Below are 12436 nucleotides of genomic sequence, written 5' to 3'. Positions count from 1 at the left end.
CCTCAGTGTTTAATTTTTGTTGTGTGTATTTGCAGTTGTCTGTTTGACTTGTGTCATTATCTCGGGCAGTCGACTGGCCCGTGAAATAAATTACTGATGTGTATCCCTTGTTAAGCTGGGTGCGTGCCCTTCTTTGCTTTACACAAATAATGTGACCTTCAATTTCATCTGCTGTCTTTGGGCTAACAAGCACTCACCCCTCCTGTTTACCAACTCTAGATCCATGAGTATCACCTGCACATTGTTAGCATTAGCATTCAACATTGTGGAATTACTCTTCAAGGACGCCCTCTGTTTTTCGACACAACCACACTTTTGATCAAAGACAAACGTCTCTTTTGGGTTAACATGTGGGGACAGATATTGGATGTTTTTGACGTGTTGTAGCTGAAAAGTGTCTACGTTGACATTTGACATTTATGCATTTGGCAGACGCTTTTATCCAAAGCGACTTACATTGCATGATACTTTACATTTGTTTCTGAGGACGTTCAATCCCTGGAATCGAACCCACCTTGGCATTGCTAGTGTCATGCTCTAACCACTGAGCTACAGGAAAGATCTAATGATCTGTCTTCATCCGCAGGGCTCTAATGGCTTCCCTGGATTCCCTGGAGCCAATGGAGAGAAAGGAGGACGGGTATGTATGTTCAATTCAATGTAATGTATTGTTCAAAACCTCCACTAAAACATTTACCTCTGAAGAAAGTATAGTATGTTATTGAATCGTTACATAAAATGTAGCTTTTACTGTAGTATATCTTTTTTTAAATGTTAGCTTGCCAGACTACTTGAGTGACTCAGCAGTTTTACTTACACCAGTGAGGTTTAATAGATGTACAGCTCTGACATCTTTTTGGGTTGGTTTTGCAGGGTATTGCTGGCAAAGCTGGTCCAAGAGGACAGCGAGGTCCAACGGTATGTCAGAGAACAACTTCGAAGCTTTGAAATAAAAAACAATTATTCTGTCTACATACACAGTTGTTTTCATGTCGTGTTGTCAGGGTCCCCGTGGTGGAAGAGGTGCCAGAGGTCCAACCGGGAAACCTGGAGCAAAGGTCAGAGTTCATCAATCATGATTCACAATTCCATTTCTCTCAGTTTTCTGTGAATGCATTCTTACAACAGGAATCGTCAACTGTCTTTCTTTTCTTAGGGGACATCTGGAAATGACGGACCACCTGGTGGTCCTGGAGAGAGAGTGAGTGATGATTAAATTATTTCTTGTCACACATTTTACGTAACAAAAATATTTCACTGCATCTTATATCAACTTTTTTTCCTTTTTGTAGGGACCCCAAGGACCTCAGGGCCCTGTTGGATTACCAGGCCCTAAAGGCCCACCTGTATGTGATATCATCAGTTTCATAACTGTTTGATAACTTCATTGTTGTTAATTACCCTTGGACTGTTTTTGCCAGATCTGTTAAACAACAAAACAAAAACTGGTCTTAAATTTAGGGGAAAGGTTTAATCTATCAAAGCATCTCTGTCGTGTGAGAAGTAAGATAAGATGTCTTGTTATCCGTCAGGGACCTCCTGGAAAGGATGGATTGCCCGGTCACCCAGGGCAGCGAGGAGAGACTGTGAGTATCTTTTTGTCCTCACAAATGATTTGTTTGGAGTAAAAAGGTGTTGAAAATATGTTGTCGACAGTTTTTATGTGATATTACATTTTTGCTGCCGACATTGTCAAGGAATCACACTGTTCTTGGCAAGCTTTTGTGTCTGTTTCTAATCAAAGAATGTCCAATAGATTGAGTCCTCACTATTTTTGAACCTTTCTTGGTTTTCAAGATAACAATACTCAAGTTTTCTTTGGTTAATTTAATGAAAATGGATGATGAAACTAAAATGATGGAAACTCTTACATTGTAGACAGTTTTATGTGCTGACATTTCCAGTACTGTTTGGATGTTCTTAGGAGTCCATTCATACAGTTCTAGTTTAACTTCCAGATATGTGATTACTCCAATAAATTGCAAAAGTAAATTCACAAAGACTATGTTAACCCTCACCACAGGGTTTCCAAGGAAAGACTGGACCTCCTGGACCTGGAGGTGTTGTTGGCCCACAGGTAAACTACAACGATTACTGTATTATACAAGTAGAACATAACAGCACATTGCTTTAATAAAAGTTGGCCAAATGAAGTTGGCCCAAAGTTTGACATGAAAAGCTGGTGTTTATTCATAACTGTTGATTTTGAAATATTAAAGGGCCCTACGGGAGAAACCGGTCCTGTTGGAGAGAGAGGCCATCCCGGATCACCAGGGCCCCCTGGAGAGCAAGGTCTTCCTGGCGCTGCTGGCAGAGAAGGTGGAAAGGTAGAGTTTGTTAAACATTTTCATCCTACTTTTGAGCAGAATGTGCCTATTCTACAGTCAAAAAGGCGTACAAACAGTAACTGTAGAGGTTGGTTGTTTGAAGTCAAAAGGCTAATTGTTATTGTGTCTTTCCTTGAAGGGTGATCCAGGCCCTATGGGGCTTTCTGGGAAGCCAGGTCCTGCCGGGCTGAAAGGGTTTCCAGGACAAAGGGGTCTTCCTGGTGCAGCGGTAAGAACAAACAAGTTAATGTTACGTACCTTGCCAAATGGCCATTAGCTGCCTGGTGTTCTTGCAAATGCTCACACTGGATGAATGTCTCAGCAGCGGCCACAGTCATCACTATTCGGTTGTTTAGTCTGACGTAACGCACCACCATATATGGAAGGTCATATACTGTTTCCGGGTCCAAACGCTCAATAAGATGCTACAGGCAAACAACAAAAAATGCTAATATACTGTACGCTCATGGCGAGCTGTAAACCACGATCCTAACCTTTATCTTCGTAACGAAATCCCACATGGCCAGTCAGTGATTTATTTTTCATAGTTTTTTTCAAATATTGACGTCAGAGATTCCGTAAGCCTGGAGACTGTAGTGTATACAGTGAGTTAATTAATGCTCCGCTTAAATATGCGATGAGTAAACAGTGCTCATTAACAGCTGTTTAAGCTGCAGTCCTGCTTGAAATGAATAGATGCTTGGAACCGGAAGTTCAGTATTCCTCACGTCACCACTTAACAACTGAATAAGACTCAGGGCTTATGGAGATCATGTGATATAAATGACATTCATGTAGACATCCACACAGACATGTATTGTCAACACATTTAACACACGTGTGCACTCTCTATATCAGTGGGTTTAAGCCACTGTATTGGGATTGCATAAGCAGGCTATGTGCTGAACTGACCTGTACACACATGAGCACGCACTTCAGGAGTTTAAAGGGATACTTCACCCAAAAATGAAAATTCTGTCATCATTTACTCCTTCGAGTTGTTCCAAATCTGTATAAATTCCTTTGTTCTGATGAACACATAGAAAGATATTTGGAAGAATGCTTATAACCAGACAGATCTTGCCCCCTATTGACTCCCATAGTAGGAAAAATTACTTTATCATTTATTTTGTTCTGTAGAACACAAAAGAAGACATTTTACAGAATGTAGGACAGCAAACAGTTCTGGGTCACTTTTGACTACCATTGTATTTTTTCCTACTATGGTAGTCATTGGGGGGCAAGATCTGTCTGGTTTTAAGCATTCTTTCAAATATCTTTCTCTGTGTTCATCAGAACATAGGAATTTATACAGATTTGGAACAACTCGAAGGTGAGTAAATGATGAAGTAAAAGTCCCTTTAGATGATAAACAACCTGAGGTGTAAACTCACTGTTTGTGCTGAGCACTTCAGTATAGATCTGGCCTGCTTTTGGATCAGAGATTCAGTTTGACATATTTATTGTAGTTCGCAGCTCTGATTCAGTATTCTATAGGCCTATTAACGTCACAGCTGGGCAACTCAAAGCAGTTTTTCCTTTACTATTAATATTTACATTGGACAGAATATATTATTTTATGCTTTTAGTTTAAGAAATAGCGTTAGCTTTGATTGATCGATTCCCATTAGCTGTCTCTTCAGTTAATCATTGTGAGATTGTGACTCAAAGTGATATTTAACCACAACGGCAAAATGATTTAAGTCAGATACAGTTGATTTTGTTGTCATTTGTTTTGATGTTTACTTTCAGTTTTAATGACTCACATTGTGCCTTGATGGCAAGTGATTTTGAGACGTTCCTGGCACCACATGCTCACTTTCTGATGTAGGGAATAGTGCGTTTGCCAGTTTTATAAACACTAGCACCAACACATGCGCACGCACACACAGACTTTCAGATGCCACTGTGACAGATACTGCAGCACTGCTCTCACTGGGGAACATGGGGCTGCTTTAGTGTTTACTGAATTCAACCTCACTGTCTCTCATTTTTTCTCTGTCTCACACACACACAGGGACCAGCTGGCCTGAAGGGAGGCGAGGGTCCACAGGGTCCACCCGGTCCCTTTGTAAGTACCTGCGTTACCATGGAAACTATGCAAATGGTCAATCGGCTGACTTTTTCTTTATTACTAAAGTGACATCAGGCAAATTCTGGATGGGGCTTAGTCAGCAGGTGGCGATTTTAATGATCGGTAATGGTGGCAATGAGAGCCAAGTTTGCAGTGTGTGATCGGATCCCACGCAGTCTGTGAGTCAGGCCAAATCAGTAAGACCACAATTACATTTGAATCATACGTGAGTATGCTAGGAAATTACATTTAGTGTCATATACATTAAGACAGAAAAAACTTGACGTTATTGATCCCCGGTGGGCAATTTCCATTTCATGCACCCTGAGTGGAGCAGACAAACACAGACACTGAGGTTCAGGGAATTAATTATAAGTTAATTCAGTGGAATATCATAAAGTATACTTTGTGTGATTATGAATAATGAATGTATTATGGAGTAAACAACAACAAAGGAAATATACTGTACAATAGTGCAAGTGAATAGAAGCAAAATAAAATGAATGAAAATATACAGCCATAGATCAAATAAAGAGATCACTCCAGGTTTGCCTGTAATAAACATTATTGCATCTATTGTGGTCATTCAAGTCCAGCGTCTGGTGGATTTCAACTGAAACAAATCTATGGAATGAAATAAAAGACACATGAAAGTTGTGGAAAATGAGGCTTATTCCATATTCATTTTGAACTGATCCTAAAATACATGTAAAACATTAGTACTGTGTTTTTTAAACATGGATATGAACTTGTTTTCTTTGCAGTATTCAAGATCTGCAAACATTTCTTGAATAGTTCCAGTTTCGATTTTCTGCAAATAAAAAAACATTTTTATTTGTAATTTTGTAGAAATGTTGTCACTAGTTCAAAGAATGAAACAAAAGTGATAATTGTACTTAAACACTTACCTATAAATAATAAATTTGTTTTTTATTTCATTTTTTTTCTGCTGCAAATGTATGGCAGTTTATAGTGTGAAATGAAATATACAATATACTGTAAAGTTAATTATGTTTGCTGAACAAAATTTGCGTTAATAGTTGACATTAACACAATCATGGTGTTTGTAAAAAGTAAATTAAATCCATAAGAGCTACATTCTGTAAAGAAGTGAGATCTTCTCTGAAAGTATCTGCTGTGTCTTCTGTCAGCGCTCATAATGCAGCAAAGGCACAGTGGTACAGCTTAACCATCAAAGCTTCAGCTGTGCGTATGTGAAACTCCTTTCAGCTGGAGGAAGATCGCTTCAGGGATTCGTTGTCTCTCTTGTATAAAGGCATCTGTAGAGCCCGGCTAGAAAAATCTGAAATCAGAAGGTTTTCGAGTCTGTGGCCCACCCACGCCAATCAGCGCTGTTATCTTTGCCTAAGTAGACCTCCTGCCAGGTGTCTGAGTTGAGTAACAGGCCGCGGCGCACATCTCCTCTGAGAACCTTCTAACAAAGAGTTGAGTCTGTTTGTGGAGTTTGTTTGCCAGGATGTTTGTGGTGGCATGTTGGATGAGCAGTGACTCGTGTGTGTATGTTGTGTCAGTTTGGTATTAGCCTTTCTGACTGGACATAATGTGTTGTGTTAGTCTTAATGCTGGATTACAGTACACGACATCTGAACTGAATTTTTAATACCGGGCATCACAAAAATTTGCAAGAAAAAAAACATTTATTTGCCTTAAAGTTTTTTACAAAAGCGAAATGGAAAACCGATGTCACTGATCATTTTACAATCCACCTAGATTCACATTGTAAATTACACATTGTGATTGGTCCTGTCTTGGGTTGTCTCTTCGAAAAAAGATCTGTATGTAGGAAACAATAGTGCTGCTGTGTGGGGCACAGCAACCTTGGCCTTATTATATTTGAAGGTGTTATCACCGATGACTAATGCAGCCGGATGATGTTTGTATGTTTTAGCATGTGGAAGCAACTGGATTACCTTTAATTAAACCGTAAATACGTCTCCCTCTCTCTCTCTCTCTCTCTGAGAGCTCTCTTTAGTACTGTTCCTTCCACGCTAATAGCACTAATGGACCGTTTCTGAAGATGATGCACACTTTATGCTGGTTTCAAACCAGAATTCAGACCCTTAGAGATCCTTCTTTCAATCTGGACAGGTGCGAGTCTCTCTGTACCCATCAGTCTGACAAAACAAACAGATTGACAGAACATCTATTCCGTGGTTGTAACATATGTTTGTTGGTGAAACTCTTTTTACTGAAGAGACTAAAGTCTGTATCGGATTCGTTTAATACAAAAAAGACTAGCTTATTAATGAATTAATGTAATTTGGTTTCAAGAATCGCAGTATAATAGGAGAAGATGAACCATTTGTGGAAAAAACAGCACTCATCAGTTTTCAAGGCTGTTTACTATTGAAAACACTCATGAACATTACCTGGACCAGCTTGAAAAGTACTTTTTAAAAGTGATCTGAACAAAGAAAGGCTCATTTATGGTACTGTTGTTATCAGATTTAAAGGGATAGTTCATCCAAAATTAAACATTCTGTCATAATTTACTCAACCTCATGTTGTTTCAAGCCTGTATAAATATCTTTGTTCCGCTGAACACAAAAAAAGATATTTGGAAGAATGTTAGTAACCAAAGAGTTCTGGGGCACCATTGACTACTATAATAGGACAAAAATCTACTATGGTAGTCAATGGTGCCCCAAACTGCTTTCTTCCCAAATTCTTAAAAATATCTCCTTTTGTGTTATACATAACAAAGATAATGATGACAGAATGTTCATTTTTGGGTGAACTATGCCTTTAATTACTGATTATGATGAGTTATGTTTGTCACAGGGTTCTCCAGGAGAGAGAGGACCAGCTGGACCGGGAGGACCCATCGGTCTAACAGGACGTAATGGCCCTCAGGGACCCCCAGGACCCGCTGGAGAGAAAGGTGGTCCGGTGAGTTGTCTGAACATAAATAATGCAAGCTTGTTTGTTGCGACTAGTGCTGTCAATCGATTAAAAAATTAATCTGATTAATCACACAGTTTTTCTGTGATTAATCACGATTAATCGCACATAACAATAATAATGTTTTTAAATATACTTTTACATTCTAATAATTTCACATTTAATCTCCAAATTAATGTAGAAACAATAGATTTCTTTAAAAACAACATTTTATGAATGAAAGGCAACATTCTGATAGTACTGCAACTGATGTCTCTATTAAAAAATGTTTTCTTTATTTTAACATTAATTATAGCCGTTCAACATTGAAGTACAGTATAATTGAGAGCTATCGTGTCTAACAGGTAGGAAATATACAGAAATTGAATTGAGTTCTCAAACACATTACAGTCTTTAATGATATATACTAAATTAAATACTGAATTAAAGCTACAAAACACATTGAATTCCTCTTTTCTTTTGTTCTTTGATTAACATTAGTGACAGGAGTCCTAGCAGCAGGTTTAAGATTGCGTCACCTTAAAGAGCTGCCGCTCTACGCAGATCTGACGCCCTCTCCTATTTTCACAACTCTTTGCATTCATTTAGGATTTTATCTAACACGTTGAAATCTGTGTTTATGAAAATGCTAGACAAAACAGACTTTCTGGCATAATCTTGTGTGTTTTTGTTCATTCAAGCATGAAAGAGAACTTAATACTGATGCGCTGTCTAACAGAGATTCACTGACGCAGCCTTTAGCCCGCGACTGTATACACCAGACGGGACCGCTGTCGCGTTGTATTCTGCCGCATCCCACGGCTAGAAGTTGTCTATCTATACTGAACGGGTCAAGGCAACTGTTTCAAATTGCGCTTAAATGGTTTAAAGGCCTTTACATAAATAAGAGCGTGATTATATAATGTAACACTAGACAAAGGATGACGAAATAAACGGATGCTGCGTTCATTGCGTTAAATATTTGAACACGTTAATAAAAATAATAAAAACCGCATACGTTAACGCGTTAACGTTGACAGCCTTTGTCGAGACTAAGAATTAAAATTAAATTCTGGAAAACCTTTGTGAAAGAGAAAAATGGTACAAGGTGTCCTAATTTATTTTAACCTAACCACAACTGAGCTTTTATCAGATATGTTGATACATAGGTTAAGCAATGCACTAATGTCTGGTGTCATGATTCTGCCTCATCTTGTGATGTCTTTCTTGATCTTGTGGCAGGATCATGGCGAACCACTTGTTTTGTGTGGAGAGAGGCATGTTATTGTTGGTTGACATAGCATGCGCTCTCTCCGGTCTTGTCTTTGTCCCCGCCCTCTCGTTTCCTCATTATTGATTGTTAATTATTTCATGCCCCACACCTGTTCCCCTCTTGATTTGGTTCCCTTTATAATTCCCTTGTGTTTGCTGTCTTGTGCTGGTTTGTTTTGCGTGTATGGAATGCATGACGTTTCATCATTTCTTGGACTGTGATAATTCGGTCAAGTCAAGCCTAGTCTTAGTAAGTGTATGTTTATAGTTCGTGTCAAGTGTTGTTTTAGTTTTGGTTCACTTTTCAGTTAACCTATGTTCTGTCGAGTTTTAGTTATCATTTCTCCTGTTACTGTCGTTTGCCCCCTTGTGGGTTTTGTTTTGTGTTTATTTGTAATAAAGTTCCTGTGTCCATCTTTCTGCCTGCGCTTGGGTTCTGGCATCCTCTACCCCCACCCTGACAGTCTGGAGATTCTGGTGGGGAAAATGGGCCACAGGGAGAGAGTTTAAGTTCATTACAATTTATCTTTTCAATAAACACATCAATAGCTTGGGGAGTTTTACACAGCAACCTAACAAACACTTCTTTTTAATTACTTCACCCTTTGATCAGCCAAGATCAATTGTTTGCCGGCCATACTCGTCTGCTTGGTTTCAATTACAACATTTTTTCATAGATTTTTATGCAGAGGTGTTAGTAGGTTCTTAATTTGCTTCTTTTAATAGTCATTTATGCAAAACATATTTTTCTTACATTTGTACAGGGTGAAAAAGGACCTACTGGTCCCGCTGGTCGAGATGGCATCCAAGGTCCAGTTGGTCTCCCGGGCTCAGCCGGACCTCAGGGACCACCTGGAGAGGATGGTGACAAGGTGCGGTACTTTATTCCTACTGTTTGCCTCTTAAAAATGATCCCATCTCTGTGCATGTGTAATGATGCTACAGACGGAGTTCATTTTTATCACTATAACATAACACAACGAGTGCTGTGTGCATAGACTATTTTTGCTTCATGTACGCTTGCACAGTACCACACATGCACATCAAAATCAACAAACATGCTTTAGAAGCTCAGGGCTAAGAAACTGAATTGTCAGTAATGTATTCCAGAATCTATTAGCTCCCTGTTAAATGTAGAGCAGCTTTTTTGCATCCTCATCACGTCCCAAGACACATTATTCTTTTCGGCTTTAGCGCCAACGGTGTCGGAGGGGCCAAGTAATCAATTAATTGCAAACACACCCTAAGGTCTTGGTTTTACTGTTCAAATGAAATTCTTAGGAGTACTGTTTACTGTGCTGTTGAGGCTAAAGTGACCTTGAAAATTTTTGATGACCGGGCACACAGAAAGAGTTTTAAACAGGACTTGAAGTGAAACGAGTATTGAAAAGCAATTGTTTAAAATTGTAATTTTCACAGGGAGAGGTCGGTGAGCCGGGTCAGAAGGGAGGCAAAGGTGACAAAGGCGAACACGTGAGTTACTTTTTTGTACAATTCATGGAAAATATTTCAGTTTCAGCAGACTTCAAATTATTTGTTATTTTTACACTCAAGTATGACTCATACTTTGATTTGACTATTAACTTCAATTGGACAACTGAAATTTGACAAATTCAATTTTTACTAAATTCAGCATTTTTTGTTACTCTTTGTGGTGTGTATATTAAAGAACTTGAGGATCAGTTCTTGATCTTGTTTTTTTGTCCGTTGCTTTAGGGTCCCCCAGGTCCATCGGGTCCTCAGGGTGTCATTGGAGCTCCAGGTCCTGCTGTAAGTACTCAGTGTCCAATTTGACCATTTATCATATTCACTTCACTGTAAGTGCAGTCAATTTCACACGTGCTATACAGTTGTCCTCCTGATAGGCCATACCTGACAGTATCTGTTTACGCAGAGCTTGTAAGACCTGGTGGTTAACAATTTGCTAAGACCTTAAGGGTTGTAGCTTTGAATTCCACAAGGGTCCAATACATGAACCACCATTATTGAGCAAGGCACTTACGTAACTACAGGTTGAGGTTGCTCCAAGGGGATTGTCCCTGTAACAAGGATACTGTAAGCTGCTTTGGATACGTGTATGTGAAATGAGTAAGTGCTTACTATCGCTCAGTTTGGTCTGCGTTGAGCGGCCCGCTGTGTTGATGAAGCGAGCGTGTAGTCTAGGCCAGGTGGCACATAGTTGATTATTTCAAGTTTTTGACTCGAGCAGAACTCTCGCAGCTGGGCCTCGCCGTTTCTTTGATGCATCCTCCTCATTAGCCCTCTAAAAGCTGATAATTACACCTATTCTGTGCAGCTATGTGAGGAAGATTCTTGGAGGATGTTCAGATGTTTTACTTAAAGACTAAATTTTGGATTTTTGTATTTGTTTTTTTATCAATAAGTCTTTTTAATAATATGAATAATATAATTGGAATAAAAAAAATATGGAACTGGTAACATATACGTACATGCCCTCCTTACTATGTCTCTGTGTCCCCCGTTGGAGAACCGCTGCTGTAGATGAATCAATACTTCATCTCCTCATAGTCTCCAATACAAACTCTCCCATCATTTCCTGCCCCGACCTATCAGTCTGATGATCAAAAGATATTCTTCACAGGCTGTGCTATTATGACACATCTCTTTAATGAGTCTTCGTTCAGTGTCCGTTTGAACTGTAAAAATGGCTGTTTGTCAAGTAGCACATGTCCTTTCCACTGACTGTAGAGCAGTCAGCACACTGTCACCCCCTTCACATCTTTTCAACTTCTCAAACTCTTTTTTTGAGAAGATCTCATTCTCATGCTTGTCAGACTGAGATATATGAGAAACTACAGTAGGGTCAGCGTTCATGGACTCTTTTGAATATCCAGATTCCAGACAGTACCACCCTTTATGTCTGGCACATTATGTTTTGATGTTGTTACTTTATGCTTGTGTCTTTGTTTTATGTCATCTCTCATTCTGAAGGTTATGTTATATCTGTCTGATTTTGTTGTCTTGGGTAGGGAAGTGATGGAGAGTCAGGTCCCAGAGGTCAGCAGGGAATGTTTGGACAGAAGGGAGATGAGGGTCCTCGTGGTTTCCCAGGTCTTCCCGGTCCCATCGGATTGCAGGTACAGTGATCATCTCTACACTTTATGGTTATGCGATTTATGTGGTGTTACACATTCAGGCTCATCTACAGTACAGTATTATGGATCTTACATGTACATTAACTAATTAAAAGAGTGGAAAGATAGTTGAGCAAGAAGAGCAACAGCCATCTTTAACTAATTTCAGTCAGGTTTTGAATCTCTACAGTATATGGTACATTTTCTAATTGATATTTTTTTGCAAAATCATATAATGAAAATATAAATTATTTTTAAAGAACTTAACACCTAAATGTTTCTGTGATAAAGTATGTACTGCATCTGTGTCTGTAAGTTTCTTTTGGCTAACCACACTTTGATGTCTTGTTGAGTAGCGGTCCAACAGTTGATAAGTTACTGTCATTTACTATTCATAACTAGTTATTTTAGTCTTAATTTGTTTATAGAATTATATACATTAAATGCGGGGTGTCCGATTTCCGAATTACACTTGTTTAGACAAAGTTGGGCCGATTGTAGCCAATCACCAGTAAGGTGTACAGTGCACAGGACGGACATTAGTCGAGCCGAACGCTGACGAAAGCTAAAGATGGGGGTAGGGGTGTGTCTGTTTTGGTGATTTGAACCTCAACAATGGCTAAGAGAAATCGGACACCCTGCCTTTAAGTACTTGTTTCTATGATTTATAGAAAAATTTGGTTATTGACAAAACCAATGAAAAAACATAATCTGGATAACATGGAGAGCAGCAGCCATTTTGTTTGGGAATGACTTATTTTTGTATG

General features: G+C 39.0%; 1 protein-coding gene across 1 annotated transcript in view; it reads left to right on the top strand.

Moving 5' to 3' along the window:
* The window catches only part of col11a1b (collagen, type XI, alpha 1b), a 76501-nt gene that overhangs the window by 48473 nt on the left and 15592 nt on the right, over window positions 1-12436 (top strand). Inside the window, exons 32-46 of the mRNA XM_057334854.1 lie at window positions 587-640; window positions 874-918; window positions 1005-1058; window positions 1157-1201; window positions 1293-1346; window positions 1533-1586; window positions 2024-2077; window positions 2220-2327; window positions 2467-2556; window positions 4345-4398; window positions 7204-7311; window positions 9339-9446; window positions 9994-10047; window positions 10291-10344; window positions 11565-11672. Of these exons, the coding sequence (XP_057190837.1) occupies window positions 587-640; window positions 874-918; window positions 1005-1058; window positions 1157-1201; window positions 1293-1346; window positions 1533-1586; window positions 2024-2077; window positions 2220-2327; window positions 2467-2556; window positions 4345-4398; window positions 7204-7311; window positions 9339-9446; window positions 9994-10047; window positions 10291-10344; window positions 11565-11672 (1044 nt within the window). The remainder of the gene's footprint in view (window positions 1-586; window positions 641-873; window positions 919-1004; window positions 1059-1156; window positions 1202-1292; window positions 1347-1532; window positions 1587-2023; window positions 2078-2219; window positions 2328-2466; window positions 2557-4344; window positions 4399-7203; window positions 7312-9338; window positions 9447-9993; window positions 10048-10290; window positions 10345-11564; window positions 11673-12436) is intronic.

The sequence above is a fragment of the Triplophysa rosa genome, linkage group LG5 (genome assembly GCF_024868665.1).
Source record: "Triplophysa rosa linkage group LG5, Trosa_1v2, whole genome shotgun sequence".
NCBI classification, from domain to species: Eukaryota; Metazoa; Chordata; class Actinopteri; order Cypriniformes; family Nemacheilidae; genus Triplophysa; species Triplophysa rosa.
This window is presented reverse-complemented; position numbering and strand designations above follow the sequence as displayed.